The sequence below is a fragment of the Sceloporus undulatus genome, chromosome 3 (genome assembly GCF_019175285.1).
Source record: "Sceloporus undulatus isolate JIND9_A2432 ecotype Alabama chromosome 3, SceUnd_v1.1, whole genome shotgun sequence".
In the NCBI taxonomy this organism is placed as follows: Eukaryota; Metazoa; Chordata; class Lepidosauria; order Squamata; family Phrynosomatidae; genus Sceloporus; species Sceloporus undulatus.
Genome location: NC_056524.1, coordinates 201,788,585 through 201,803,513, shown reverse-complemented (window position 1 = coordinate 201,803,513; position 14,929 = coordinate 201,788,585). Strand labels below are relative to the sequence as shown.

At 36.8% G+C, this 14,929-nt stretch overlaps 1 protein-coding gene across 4 annotated transcripts in view; it reads right to left on the bottom strand.

Annotated features, from left to right (window-relative positions):
• The window catches only part of LOC121925217 (nebulin related anchoring protein), a 77,854-nt gene that overhangs the window by 50,450 nt on the left and 12,475 nt on the right, over positions 1 to 14,929 (bottom strand). For all 4 annotated transcript variants that reach the window (XM_042457069.1, XM_042457071.1, XM_042457070.1 and 1 more), the window contains 10 exons: positions 13,600 to 13,704; positions 13,387 to 13,494; positions 12,026 to 12,118; positions 9,879 to 9,983; positions 9,277 to 9,393; positions 6,984 to 7,088; positions 6,089 to 6,193; positions 4,755 to 4,859; positions 2,192 to 2,290; positions 205 to 309 (listed from right to left, as the gene is read on the bottom strand). In XM_042457069.1, the coding sequence (XP_042313003.1) occupies positions 205 to 309; positions 2,192 to 2,290; positions 4,755 to 4,859; positions 6,089 to 6,193; positions 6,984 to 7,088; positions 9,277 to 9,393; positions 9,879 to 9,983; positions 12,026 to 12,118; positions 13,387 to 13,494; positions 13,600 to 13,704 (1,047 nt within the window). The remainder of the gene's footprint in view (positions 1 to 204; positions 310 to 2,191; positions 2,291 to 4,754; positions 4,860 to 6,088; positions 6,194 to 6,983; positions 7,089 to 9,276; positions 9,394 to 9,878; positions 9,984 to 12,025; positions 12,119 to 13,386; positions 13,495 to 13,599; positions 13,705 to 14,929) is intronic.

Below are 14,929 nucleotides of genomic sequence, written 5' to 3'. Positions count from 1 at the left end.
TAAAAAAACCAGGATTCTGTAGAATGCAGCCGCGACAGTTAAAGCGGTATCAAACTGCATTATTTCTACAGTGTAGATGTAACCTATGCATATTTATTTAGAAGCAAATCCCACTGTACTGAGTGGGTCTTACTCGCAGGTAAATATTCACAGAATGGCTGGCTATAATACACAAATGTACATCCTTACATTATTTTTCCTTACCTCACTGTATAATTCTGCATTGGCTTTGGCCTTGACTAATTGTGGTACATCCTGAGGCAAAGTATAGTGTGTTTTGGTTTTTTCATACTGGGCCCGGTAGTTCAGCTGCCAAAGAGTCAAAAATGCATTCATTATATCAAATATAATGATAGTTAAGTACAAGAGGACTATTTGAACACTTTAATTTGAAGCTTCAACAATTTGTAGGGAGGCCATTCTAATTCTCTTAACGTGGCTCAAGAGATCCCTAAATAGTTTCCATATTATACTAATTGCCATTTTACAAGCTGAAATATATCAATGGAAAATATAATGAACAATTTCAAGGAGAAATAATTTTCCATATCTCAGACTGCATTATTGAATAAATAATAGAAAATAATATCAGATAGGATGGAAAGCAAAGATCACAATAATATCAGGTTTATTCCTTCTATGAGTTTCCAGAGGAATTTGGACAGGATAAATTCCATCAAAATGAATGGTGGTTTAAACTATTAATTGTTTAATTGGCAAATGGGCACAACTATATTTCTTCTGATTAAAATCAACATAAACTAATCACAGAGGGCTTGTTTTTATTTAGTTAGTGATATTAAGTCTGTTGTGAACTGTTTCACTAAAAAGCCCATGGGATGGACTTCACCTCCATACCCACAGCCCTCCACTCAAAACCCCAAAAACCTCTCCACAGGGGAGGTGAGGATGATTTTTAGGCTACCATCCTACCAAACATGCTAGTTTTCTATATGCAGAGATTTAGGAGTTTTGTTTGTATTGTAGGCGGGTGGTGGTGGTGGAGAATGGAGAAAAGTTATATGATCCTCCAGCTATATTCTGAAGTGGTACAGTCAAAAACAGTGACCTCAGTTAAAATTAAGTCTTTGAGTTAATATAAAACTAACACCATCTAATGCTACATGAACTGTGAGTACTGTATTATTTGTCAACGTATTGGCTGCATTAAAAGGAAATTTCCTGCAGGGGTGGTCACCATTTACTTAATTCTTTGAAATATTGGATTTGCACCACTACAAATGTGACTTGGAGTCTAGGGATTTAAGTGATCATGACTGTCAAGACCTGCTAAGGTGTAAAATTGGACTTAAATACTCTTAAACAGGAAAATTAAAGGTGTTGTATGATCTCAGTGCCTCCTTCTTCCTCACTACTATCATTGATCCCTATTCACTGGCCCTGTTTTTTCTGGTTTAACAGGTCTTGACAGTCATGATCACTGCAATCCTTAGACTCCAAGTCACATTTGTTTTGGTGCAAATCGAATACTGTATTTCAAAAAATTAAGTAAGTGGTTACCACTCCTGTGTGAAGTTTCCTTTTAAAAGCACAACTCAAGGCTTTCATTAATATGGCTAAATACAGTATAATTGAGAATATTCAAAGCAACTCATTAGAGGAAGAAGACAAGATGATCCAAGGCATCTGCTCCTTTTTCTTGTTCCTATCAGAAGGAAGAGAAATAGCAGGGGGAAAGAATGGATAGCGATGATAGCATCAAGGAAGAAGGAAGCATGACATTCTCCTTAATTTGTATGCCATGTTTACTTTAAGTCCAATGTCAGATCTTTATGTATAAGAACAGAAACTTTTTCATATACTCAAAGAAATGTTTAGCTGTAACATGGAAGCTCTGAGATTTGTGGGGGACTGCTGGTTGGAGGCTCAAATATGCCTAAACTAACCACAGCACAATATGCCTGTTTGTTATTGTCTTTGTGTGCCTTCATGCCATTTCCGACTTATGGCGACTCTAAGGTGAACCCATCATGGGGTTTCCTTGGCAAGATTTGTTCAGAGACAGTTTGCCATTGCTTTCCTCTGAGGCTGAGAGCATGTGATGTGCCCTAGTGGGTTTCATGGCTAAGCAGGGAATCAAATCCTGATCTTCAGAGTTGCAGTCCAACACTAGGACCACTACAACACACATGTAGTGGTTCAAGTACTGACCAATGGCAAGAAGACTTACATCACTGAGCTGCTGTGCACTGATTTTCGCTTGAATGATCTGAGGCGTGGCAGTAACTGAACTGTATTTAAGCTTGTCTATACTTTGCCGATAGTTTACCTATATTAAAAACAAACACATCACATTACAAAAGCACAACTCAAGGCTATCATTAATATTGCTAAATACACTATAATTGAGAATATCCAAAGCAGTCAACTAGATAAATAAACCAAATAGCTTTTTCTTATTATTTAGTTTCCATGAAGAGGGAGGGGTTTTAATGCAAAATCTTCCACCTTTCCTTCCGTCTCCTGTTAGCTTTTACTTTCAAACACTTTAACTGGGAGAGCCTTATCAACTCTGTTAAAGGGTTTAACATGCAAGCAATATAAAGAAAAAATGAAACAGAAGTTATGTATGCTGAGTGTCTGAGAAAATATTAATAAGGCAAAAATGTTATTTCAAAGCCAGTAACTGATAAGGTCAGAGCCTACTAACTTGCTGCTCTATGAAGGAAAGAGCAACAAACCTAACCTACACAAAGCAAGATATTAAATCCACATCATGCAAGATAAAATGTTCACATTATGCACATTATTTAAGATAATGCAAGGTTTTCTTTTAAGCCTATTTCTCTGAAAAATCTCCATGTCACTCTACAGGAGACAATTATTATTCTCGGCAGGACTTAATTAACATTCAATCTAGTTAATTACCTCCTTATGAAATGCTACTGCCTAAAAGCAGTTCATTTAGACAGTTTTTGTTCTGAGAGAAGGCAACTATGGGCCTCAAATGGTATCTGATTGGTATAAGTTATCAATATAATTGAAACATTTCATTCACTGCATCTGTTCAGCTATCCAGTTCTTGATTCAGCAATGATCTGGGGGTGCTAAATGAAGGGTTCTCTCTCTCTCTCTCTCTCTAAATCTCTCTCTCTATGTATTTTAGTGAAACTCCAGTTTTGTTTTTTCAATGGGTCATGTCCCATGCAAAAACCTTAGCTGAAGGGCCCGTAAATTTATCTTTTATGAAAAATGATATGCTGAAGACAACCATAACTCCAAATTGATAGGACAATACTTATTATCCAAGAGCATCATCTTAACACTTCTCTGTTGTGATGGCTTCAGCATACTCTTGTAATCATTATTTTTAAAAATAATATTTCAAGTCACTAGGTGCTAGAACCCATGTTCTGTACGTAAAAGTTCCCAACTTTTGTTTCTAAACACCATTATAGTACAATTTACATCATGAATGATGAGAGTAGTAATCTGATACCTTCCAGAGACCTATAATAAATAAATAATAAATTTTATTTCTATACCGCTATTCCTCAATGATCACAGCGGTGTACAAGATATATAAAAACAATATAAAATGACAAAACCCCCTCCAAACCCCCACATATACAATATAAAAACAGTCAAAACATCATAAAAACCCCAATACACATAGCTGACAAGAGAAAATGCATATGTACATCGCTAGAAGGGGAGAAGGATCACAAAAGAGCTCATGGGGGGAAAGCCTGGCGAAAAAGGAAGGTCTTCAGAGTCCTATGGCTGGAGAAGGCTGGTGAAGACAATACTGATGCTTTGGAGAGCATGGGGAAGAATTTCACCAAGTTCTCCCTAGCTATTCGTGTGTGTGTGTGTGTTTATTTTGCAGTGATGAAGCCCTTGAAGATCCCCATGGTGCCAATGCAGCCCCTGAATCTCTGACAGTTGTTCATCCCTGTATTTAGGAAAGGAATTTAGGCCTTTCCATTATGTATCCATTAAGCTAAAATTACCATACTTGTGATGTTTGCATAATTCTACATGAAGTAAGACAGGGCATATGTACACTAAAACATAATTTGATTGTACAGTCATGCCTTTAACTTCCCAAGGCCAGTCACACACACACACACACACACACACACACACACAAAACACCAAATGCAAGTGAGGAAAAGCATGCGCTATGATCAGATGCCTTTGTTTGTTTGTTTGTTTGAGGAGACATAGCTTCTAAAGGAGTGCTAAGAGTAATGAATGAAATAAATAAACCTTATCTAAGATTCACCCAGGGCATGATCCTAAGCATCTTTTCTAAACTATGTAGGTCCAACTCTGGCCAATGCCTAGTTGGAAGCTTGCCTAAGAATCGCATGTATAACACCCTGAGTTTCATTATGAGGAAAAGAAAGCTACAAACATAATATATAAATAAGGTATTTACTGTAAGAAACATTCATTAAATCAGTTCAAAACTAATGTAACTCTCACCATGTAAATATGCACTTATATTATAGCTGTACAAACCTCTGGATTACAACAAGGAGATCAGGGCAGGACTGACATGAATACATCTAAATACAGCAGGTTCTATATCACATTTCAATTCCCAAGAGAATTTACCAGCCTACCAGTTGAAAAACAAATTTCCCTTCTCTCTTGGGAGCTGTGCTTGTCACTGCGATTAAATTTATACTGTGAATCATACTCCATGCAGGCCTTGAATCATACTCCCTCTTACGGGCATGGTGAACTATGCAAGCAACAGGGTGAGAATTCAGAAGGCTATTTACATCTTTCAAAGGGACCAGCTTCCTTGTTGTTTGATATGAAGGAGCGAGCGTAGCTGGGTAATTGTAGTCAACATCATCGTGTGTATAATCAGATTTATAGGCTATCTGGAATACAAGAAGAACAAAAAGAATCAACTTTTTTTATAAGCTGTCATTTGTTTTGAATAATTATCAGATGAGAAAAAACCCTCATAAAAACAGTAATATTAATATTAAACACAAGCAACAAAGTAAGTTTAGTGTTGTCAGTGCCAAGGAGAAAGAAATTATTTGCATAGTTTAACTGCTAATTGATTCTTTTCCGGCTGTACAATTAATCCACTGCCAACTGTAGAAGCATTAACGTAACTTCCACCTGTGACACATTCCTTTTATCTTTCTGCTTAGTTTTTGAGCTTCTTATAGATCTGTAAATAATGCACTTCAAGACATGGTAAGGAATGAAATGGAATCTTAGTAAACCCAGTAAAAAATAAACCAAGTTTAGTTATTTAAACTGTCCTTGCACAAATGACCTGAGCCTAGAAAGAGTTTTGTAACCTTATCTCTCGTTGAAGAAATAAGGCAGCTATTTCCCAACCACAACCAAAATAATAGACTCAGGAGATTATCACACATAACTATGCCTGACAGGATAAACACAGCTTTAACCCGTCCATGATGGATCTTACTGTATTCCCTGTAGACAACCTGTGTGCAACCTGGTCTTATCCTATAGCTTTTTAAGAACAGGATTTTCCAGTTCTTGAAAAGTCATGGGATAAGCCTGGGCTGCAAACTGGCTGCCTATGGAGAATGCAGTAAGATCTGTCATTGATGGGTTAAAAGTGTATCTATCCCATTGGGGATAGTCACATGCAATAATCTCCTTTGTCTTCTTAATAACCAGGCTCAAGGCATGTTACCACTGTATGGATCAACTGATTGATCAGTTAGTGAGTGATTATATCCAAAAGGGAAAGCTACCTGCTACAAAAAAATCACAAGTTACATTACACAATGATCCAGAAACATTATGAAGTCAAACTGTCCACTCACTGAAAGTTCATCATCAATACACAGAGTGATTCGAAAGGAATGGTGCAAAACAGAGTAAGAACAGCTTGACTTTACTTATTTGTTTTTATGTTGTTCAAAACTGTTCCAAAATGGATTCTATTTTACTTTCCAGTGTGGGAGAAAAGCAGCATATAAATCCTTGAAATAAATAAATAAATATCCATCCACCTTTTTATTGTCCCAGTGAACCTAGGTCTATCCTTCATTTGATACTATCAAGAAGGAATATCAATACTATTTAAGCATTTACAACAGTATGAGTTCAAACAACTTACATTGCTTGCCAGACTCCCAACCTTCATGGCATGCAGTGTGCGTCTATCCATGCCAACTCCTTCATAATGACCTTTCTGGTTCTGGTAATGTTCTCTGTATTTCAACTGCACACAAGAAAAGAGAGAAGAAAAACAATCTGACAAACATAAACTATATATGTACTGAAACAAGTGAGTAAAGATCTAAAATTGAATTATTTTAAAAGTTATTGACATACCCTTGATTTTATTTTAATGCCAAAGTAATAGATATGTCAATTCTCCTGCATTTATTGGGGGGGGGCATTGTAGAAAACAATGTAACACTACAAGACTGTATACACAGTAGTCATGATTGACTCCATACGTCTTTTGAAAATATTTTAGCTTTTCTGCATCCAGTACAAAATGACTACATTTTATATTTTTAGTTTCATATTTAATTCTTAGAATCCATTGGTTTTAATGGCATAAGATTTTCTAAACTATATCCAGCATAGACCAATGTAGCTATTCTGACATCTTCTGTTCATGGGTTTTGGAATTACACTGCACAATACAACCCACTGTCTAACAAAATGTTATTCATATACATTCTGTTATAAGCAGATGATTTGGTCTATATCCTGCTCTATAAGGGTACCTAATAGAAGAGGCCATTAAGCAACAATAAGAGATGAATTAAATGAGACATGAAATAATTATTTTAAACAATTAACAGGCATTGTTTGATTGGATTAGCAATGAATTGTATGTAATCTCCTTCCCCTGAAAAGATTTTTATATTCTAACTCCCAATGCTGCTTTTACCCAGGCTTCCTTCTCTTATCTGGAATTCACATATGTACAAACTGTGATTCCAGCAGAGACTAAGTTAAGCTTTCACAGAACTGCAAGTAAACAGCTATGGACTTACATCACTGGTGTATTTTGAGATCTTGCTAGCATTCCTGAACTGTGGGGTTTCACAGTAGTTAATGCTGTGTCCTTTGCTGTTCTCCAGATCCTTCTTATATTCCACCTTAAAAATTGTAGTTTACAACAGTGAGAAGTAAATATATATTCATTAACTGCAGTAATAGCAAGCAAAAAGAAAGAACACTGTGTATTATGAAAATGAGTATAAGTAAGCAGCAAAGCAAAGAAACCAAACATAGACTGTGATGCAATAAGAAGCTATAATAGCTGAGATTATAAATTTATTGTTTTTGAATTTATTTTTATTTTAAAAGCCTTTGTCCTTGTATTTCCTTAGGGGAAAAAACTCTAGGAGGCAAACAGAGAAGATCAGCAATATTTAAAACATTAAAAGCCCAAATTAATATTGAATGAATGTGTAAAAATAATTGTTAACCATCAGGACTAGAAAAGGATAACAACCAAGAGCTATTTAAACTTTTTAACCATTTCCCTCTTTGAGGAGCAACATTTTTATATATTCCTTAAAAGTACCAGATCATTCTATGCTAGCACCGTGCTGCACATCTACAGTGGACAATGTGGCTGCATGCATAACTTAAAGCACTGCTTCAGATGATGTGGGGGAGGGGGGAATATACAGAAGAAAACAGTGCTTATATTTCACAAGCAGTACACTTATGGATATTGCCCAGTTGTCCCAATTGGGTCCTACTGGCACTGGGTGGTGCTAAAGTAAATATAACCTAACAAAAAAGCAAACATTTCTCATGATATTCAAACCAGTACTGTTGCTCCCTTTAAAAAAATCAGAGACAGAAAAACCAATTTTAGGCTCTGGTTTGTTAGGGAAGTAATACACTAAGAGCCAAACCGCGCGACTCCCTCACGGAGCAAAAAAGAAGCGTGCAAATCGCGCTCCTTCCAGGAACCCGGAAGAGACGCCGCGAGTGCCAAAGCGTGCACTCGTGACGTCTCTTCTGGGTTTGGACGTGCGGACGCAAAGCGTCCGCTACGTCAAGATGGTGGCGCCCATCTGTATAGGGTGCCGCTATCTTGACGTATCGGTTACGCGTGAGGGGCAAGGCGCGTCCAGAAGCGCCGCCCCTCGCGCGTAATCGCGGCGCAAGGACGGCGCCTCTTAGGCCCGTCTGTAACGCACCTGAGTCTTCTCTGACAGAGAGCTCTAGTGCCACAATAAACTACAATTCCCAGGATTCTTTAGCACTAAGCTAGAGCAGATAAAGTGGTCTCAAACTGGATTATTTCTGCAATGTGTTTTGGACCTTACTCATGCACACATTAAATGCCTAGGTGCTTAAATGAGGCATCACAAACTTGTTATTTTGTTTTCAGTGGACCTTTGGTAAGCATGGTAAGTCTGGATCAAATCCTTGGTTGCTCAGCATGCAACCAGGATTAAATTTTCTCTGCATAGCCTCTGTGCAGTAAAGATATGGGGTGCATTTTGCTGCAAGTAAGGCTAGCCTAAGTGTATTGGAAAAATGCCATTTAATTTGAACTGTTAAAGGCTTGTTATAATCCTGTATCTACTTCATTGGGCATAAACCCTACTAAATTCAATAGGATTATTTCTGACTGAATATAGATAGGTTTGCAGTTTAATTTTTGTGGGTTGCAAATTATGAGATTTTTACTTAAGTATGTCTGACACATCAAAGAATCTGTCTCGTCAAATTTTACCAGAAGCAAAATTCAAGGTGGATACAGAAGCTAAAGACAAAACATCAAAGATATATCAAAAGAAAATATCTGATAAAATAGCTTCCCAGGGCTCTGGGAAGGTGTGTGAGGAGATCACATCAGTAAGGGTCCCGCCAAATGCATATTTTCTGAGATTTAACAACTGAAAACAAGGACATGCTTGGAGCTGCAGTCCAGTTGGAGGGGTACACAGTTCCCACTCCTACTCTGATTATCTAAAAACCAAGATTGTCATTGTTGTGTGCCTTCAAGTAGTTTCCAACTTATGGTGACCCTAAGGCAAACTTATCACAGGGTTTTTCTTGGCAAGATTTGTTCAGGGAGGTTACCTAGTAGGTTTCCATGGCCAAGTGGGAATTCAACCCCTGGTTTCCAGAGTCAATGTCCAATGCTCAAAATAATACAGTTCACTCTAAAGGCCAAGGCACTTTTTATTAATGATATACAAGAGAGAGATATACAGGTTGTGAAGAACATAACTGAGATGTTACTACAATGTACTCAAACAGTAGAAAGTAAATAAATTTTCTATATATCACAAATCTCACAGCATTTGATTTTCTTACCTCACTATATAGCTTGTTCACATCCTGGGCTTGTTTAAGAACCAAGTTTTCTTGGGCTGAGAGAGAATGATAGTGGGCTGCTCCTTTCATCTGTGAAAAGTCTTTTTTGTATTTTATCTGAAAACAAAAAGAAAGGGTCAGAGCACCATGGAGCAGCTACTGGGTAACTATCTTTCCATTTCCTTGACTGCTTGTCAAAGATCAGTGCAGCCAGAACTTAGAGAAGTTACTTACATGCTGGCTGGGGGATTTGGGGAGTTTATTATTACATCTCTACTCAGAGTTAGATGTTTACATATAAAAAACTACCCTATGAGAATAGAAAGCCTATATAAAGAGATGCCATAAACAAACAACAATTAAACTTCTTGAAGGACTACGGCAAGAGTGCAAAAAAAAGTTACTCTGTTGTCCCATGGGCAAATAAGGTGGATTTTTTTTTACTTTTTTACTTTCAGTGAATAACTATTCTGAAGCCCGCAAGAGCCTTATTCCTTTTATAGGATTCCATTGGTTGTTCAAAGAATATGACACAAAAGAACCTATTAAGAAAATTATTGCATCTGGCCCATGTTGACTGATACTTCTTGTTTCATACATACATCACTAGCCAGGTCATTTGCCTTCTTTGCATTTAGATATGCTGGTGTGATCATAGCAGGGAAACTCCCTTTTCCTCTGTGTTCTTCATATTCATCCATATAATCCTGGAAAACATTCAATATTCAATTATTCAATATTCAATTATTTATTTGTAACTTTTCTATTTTTTGTTATCTCTGTATTGTTTCCAGTGTTTCTAAACAATATGGTTCACTATTTCCACTTATTGTACTATAATGGAGAAAGCAGGAGAGAATAAGGCTAAGTTAAAAACATGTTAAAATGTAATTCTGTATAATACTATTAAAACGTAAAATACTTGAGAGGTGTACTTCAGAGATGATAGTTCATATTGAACAGAGTGACCTTTCTAAAGCTTTCAGAAATATTTGTAGATAACACAAATATCTTCAAGTGATCTCTTCTTGTTACATCTACTTTTCATATTTGTGCACTGTAATAAGGTTATTTTGATAGGTTTTTACAATTTTTCTAACAAACAACAAACCTGTAGTTAGAATGGTATGTCTGTTTAGGACACAAACATTAAGTCTTAAGGTGCTTTGTCTAACAACCATGAAGGAACAGTGAATACAAAAGAACATGAAACTGATTTTGTCTTGTTATAATTGTGGTGAAATACTTATTTCAGAAAAGAGAAATAATGTTTTGGGCACAGAAAAAATAGCCCTCATTACTAGGGCTGTCCATGGGGCTCCCAATTCAGTAATTCAGAACTGGGCCTAGGTTTCTCTGGATCACTCCAAATCCAATTAAATTCAGACTGCACATGCAAATCAAGATTGGGAAACAAATTATTACTTCTTCCTCATTTGTCCTGTGAAACCAAAACTGATTATAACCATTTTTCTTGTTGTTGTTGCCTTTAAGTCATTTTTGACTCATGGTGACCCTAAGGCAAAGCTATCATGAAGTTTTCTAAGCAGAATTTGTTCAGATGGACACTGTCTTTAGCCTCCTCTGAGGCTGAGACAGTGGGATTTGATTAAAGTCACCCAGTAGGTTTCCATGGCCTATCAGGGATTCGAACTCTGGTCTCCCGGTATCCTATTCCAGCACTCAAGCCACTACATTACGCTGGCTCTCAATCTATATTCGATCTACCAACTTAAGAATCTGGGTGATGGCCAAGGAATGTTTTATAATCATTCCAAATGATGCAGAAAAATTAGTTGAGCAACTGTGGAAGTTTAGGGGAACACTTTAGCCCAGCCAGGAGATCTTGGAGGGCTGCATCCAGTGCCACACACACTCCCACCAAAAAAAAAAAAAAAATTTTGTTGCCCCCAAATTCCTTCTAGTGAACATGGGGGGCATTTTCATCATGTTTTTGTCCAGGTATAGGAAAGGCCTTTTTTAAAACTTACTCGCTTACTTTTAAAGAAAAGTCATATACTTTTAACTTCCTATTTTTTTAAAAAACAACCTCTCCTAGACCTAAATCCCTCCCCAAAGATAGTGGAAATGCCCCCTACAAACTATTTTGGGAGGAGACAAAAATTGCATTTGGAGACAAAGATTGTTTTTGAAAATTATTGCAAGAGTTTTGTTTGACACATGGGGGGGCACAAGGCCTCCAAACCTGGTGAAAATTCCCTACACACCCCTAGTAGACATTTTGGAGAAAAACCATTTTTAAAAAATATTATTATTTTACTTCTGGGGAGCCCTGTGGGCCAGAAAAACAGCCCTAGGGGGACGCATGTGGCCTTCAAACTGCATTTTGCCTGCTCTGAATGAATACGAACTACCAGTGAATTGTGTTACTCCTCCTAAAGTAGTATGTTGGGTTTTGCTTGCATTGAAAACTTCCCTCTCAGGACCCCTGACGCCCCCTCCCATCTATTCCAGAGCTGCCTAACAAATTAGCAAGAAAGGCGAATACTGTAGAAGATTCAACTAGGTTATTCAACAAGACATTCCATGCTACTCTTGGGATACACACTCATAGAGAACCCTTAAAAGCAGCATTTTACAGAATGAATATAGGGGTATAAAGGAAAGATATTGACAGTGAGTTCTGTTCTGCTAGCAAAACTACACTCATGTTAGTCAGGAGGCAAGTCATTAAGTTTAGAAGTGGTTGGAATGAGAATGAATAGGAGTATATTCTATTGTTTCTTACCTGACCAAACTGATCTATATTTTCTTTTGCGGCACCAACAGTCTGACTTGCTTTCCCTTTCATCTCTTTTTCGTATCTTTGATGATACCTAACCTGAAACCATTGAAGCAAAATAATGAGTTTATTATGCTCATCTCACAACCCAAGATCATGTAGATCTAAGGTCGCAAGGACAATATTTTTGAGTTTTAAAAACTTATAGCTCATTCTCCATACAAATTACCCATAGTGAAAAGACATCTTCACTGGTTCCAAATCCCAAGGAGAAAAATTTGAGAAAAGAAGTTATGGCAAGACCAGCTATACCATTAGACAGAATGAGAAAACAATCTCAATCAGCAGGTGCTGGGGAAAGCACTAAAACACCTCCTGTCAATAGGAGCAAATGCTGAGATCATCAGTGACACCCTCCACCACCACTACTCTCAGCTGGATATTCTAAGTAAAACAGGTGATTTGGGCCAGCCTTGGTAAAAAATACAACTCTTAAACCATGAATGTCTTTAAAAAGTTATCATCAGCAATTATTTTTAGGTCCTGAAGCAAACCAGTAACCAATCTACCACTGCCAAAATATATGTTCCGTGAATTCTAATCACTACTGGCTATCTGCTGTTTGAAAGATGCATTTTGGACCATCTCTATTTTTCAAACTATCCTCAAGATCTACCCCAAGCAGAACATATTACAAGGCAAAATGTAACTAGTATGAATCATAGTTGCAAAAGTAGCAATGTCGCTCAGACAGTGTGTGTGTTGTGTGCGTTGTGTGCCTTCAAGTCATTACCTCTAAAGTCCAATGCTCAAACCACTATGCCACACGAGCTCTCAAAGTCATTATCCTCCAAGAAAAGGACTACACTCGTATTGTTATTGTTATATTTATATTATATTATTTTTTCTAGTCTAGGGTTTCTGTGTTTTTGCTCTTCTCTTATTTCTAAACATCAGTTTTAGCAGTAGTTGTAATTGTTGTCACAGTAATAGTCTTGGCTTTACAGTTTATCAGGCATTACTGTACTGACTAAAGTTTGGAGCTGGCATTTATTTATATTCTATCCGTGAATCTGGGAATCAGTCAGTTATTGTCAGATAATATAGCATACTGCAAGTAGTATGAATTTTTTTAACTATGGTATTGCAATCCCATTCTGTTGTTGATGATGATAACAGCAACTACTACAATAACAGCAACAACAGCTTATACAACCCATTGTCACTTATTTTTTGCTGTGGGTTCCATTGTTAGAGCAATGCCTGGAATTTAGAAAATGTGGTCTTAATTTTTGCACAATATAGTCCATATTTTGTTCCGTTTATAACAATACAAAAAGAGAGTATTCTTTTAAGTTGAAACTTACATCACTAGCTAGTTCATTGGCTCGTTTAGCAATCTGGTATGCTGGTGTGATCATAGCAGGAAAGCTGCCTTTCCCTCTCTGTTGTTCATACTCTTCTGTGTATTTTAACTGAGAAAAAATGAAAAAAAAATTGAATCACATATACTGTATAGTCATCACTGGGGGAGGAAAAGGAGATGGATGCAAGCTAATTTCTTCTTCTGGTCTGCTTACATCACTCATGAGTTGCCCTCCGGACTTAGCATGAAGTATATCTGGAGTATCCACAACACTAGTAAATTTGGAAACACGGTCTTCATGCCCTCGTTTATATTCCACCTAGGGAAAGGAATGAAGACAAAGAATATTTTAAACTATTTAGATTTAGAATAGGTAAAAAAGAGGTAATTCTGCTCCAGGAAGGTAAGGAAAACAAATGTAATTGTCCTAAGCAAGGTTATTTTGACAGACTGATCTAACCTTTTGAGAAAATGGTCAAATACCACAAAAAATTTCACATTTGGGGACTTTTACTAAAAATCTCACACACAAACACTTTTTTTTTTAACTGGGAAAAAATCAGGGTCTTGTAATTTTTTTAAAAAAAATCAGAAAGTATAGAAATTTTTAAAAAGCATCAGAAATATGCAAGAACTCTTGTTATCTTGCTCAACAGGGAGAAAACATTTGAAACTGTTTGTCCTTGTTGGAGGCGGAGGAGAATTAAGCAAAGATTTGCACCTCTGTTCGTCACACAGCATCGACTTAAGCTGTGAAATTCACGGAGGTTACAGTAATTAATGACTGCTAGACAAGGTAACAGTGTCCACTTCCAGTCACTATAGTCAGTTGCCAAGGAACATGGGAAGTAGGGTCCATTTTCATTCTAGTTCTTCTGGTGAATATCCCATACGTAACTGGCTGATCACTATATAAACAAAATATTGGACTAGGTGAGCCTGTGGTTTGATCCAGCGTGGTTTTTCTTATGTTCATAACTGCTATCATATAGCCCAGTTTGGGAGTCAAATTTCACAAAAGTGAATGCTATTTGAGCAATGCTAATTCTTTTGTCATAATATTTAGCCCTGAATATCAATTACTTGGTTACATATGCAAAAGAAGTAGCACCTTGCATCGATGAAAAGAACCTAGAATTACAACATATCCTGTTATTTGTCAAAATAAATAGCAGTGGAGCAGTAAGTGTATTACATTTCAGTCTAAAAGCCTATTAAACTCAACTAATGACTTCAAACTCAATGTAAACTTTGATTTTTGAAAAAAACTTGGATGAAGACAGCTTTATTTAATACCAGACCTGCATATTTCATCAATTGCAATTTCAGATGCTTTCATTTTCAATTTATGTTGAATAAATTCAACTGCTATGTTTGACTTATTCTTGAAATAAGTTTGGGGACATTCTGTTCTTGTACTGTGAACTGCATGCGTGCCATTAATTATAACAGCATACGTGTTGCAAATGTTTTGTTCTAAGAAGAAAGTGACCAGGTACACAGAAAAAAGAGAACAATTTAAATACATATATCCATGGCTGTTT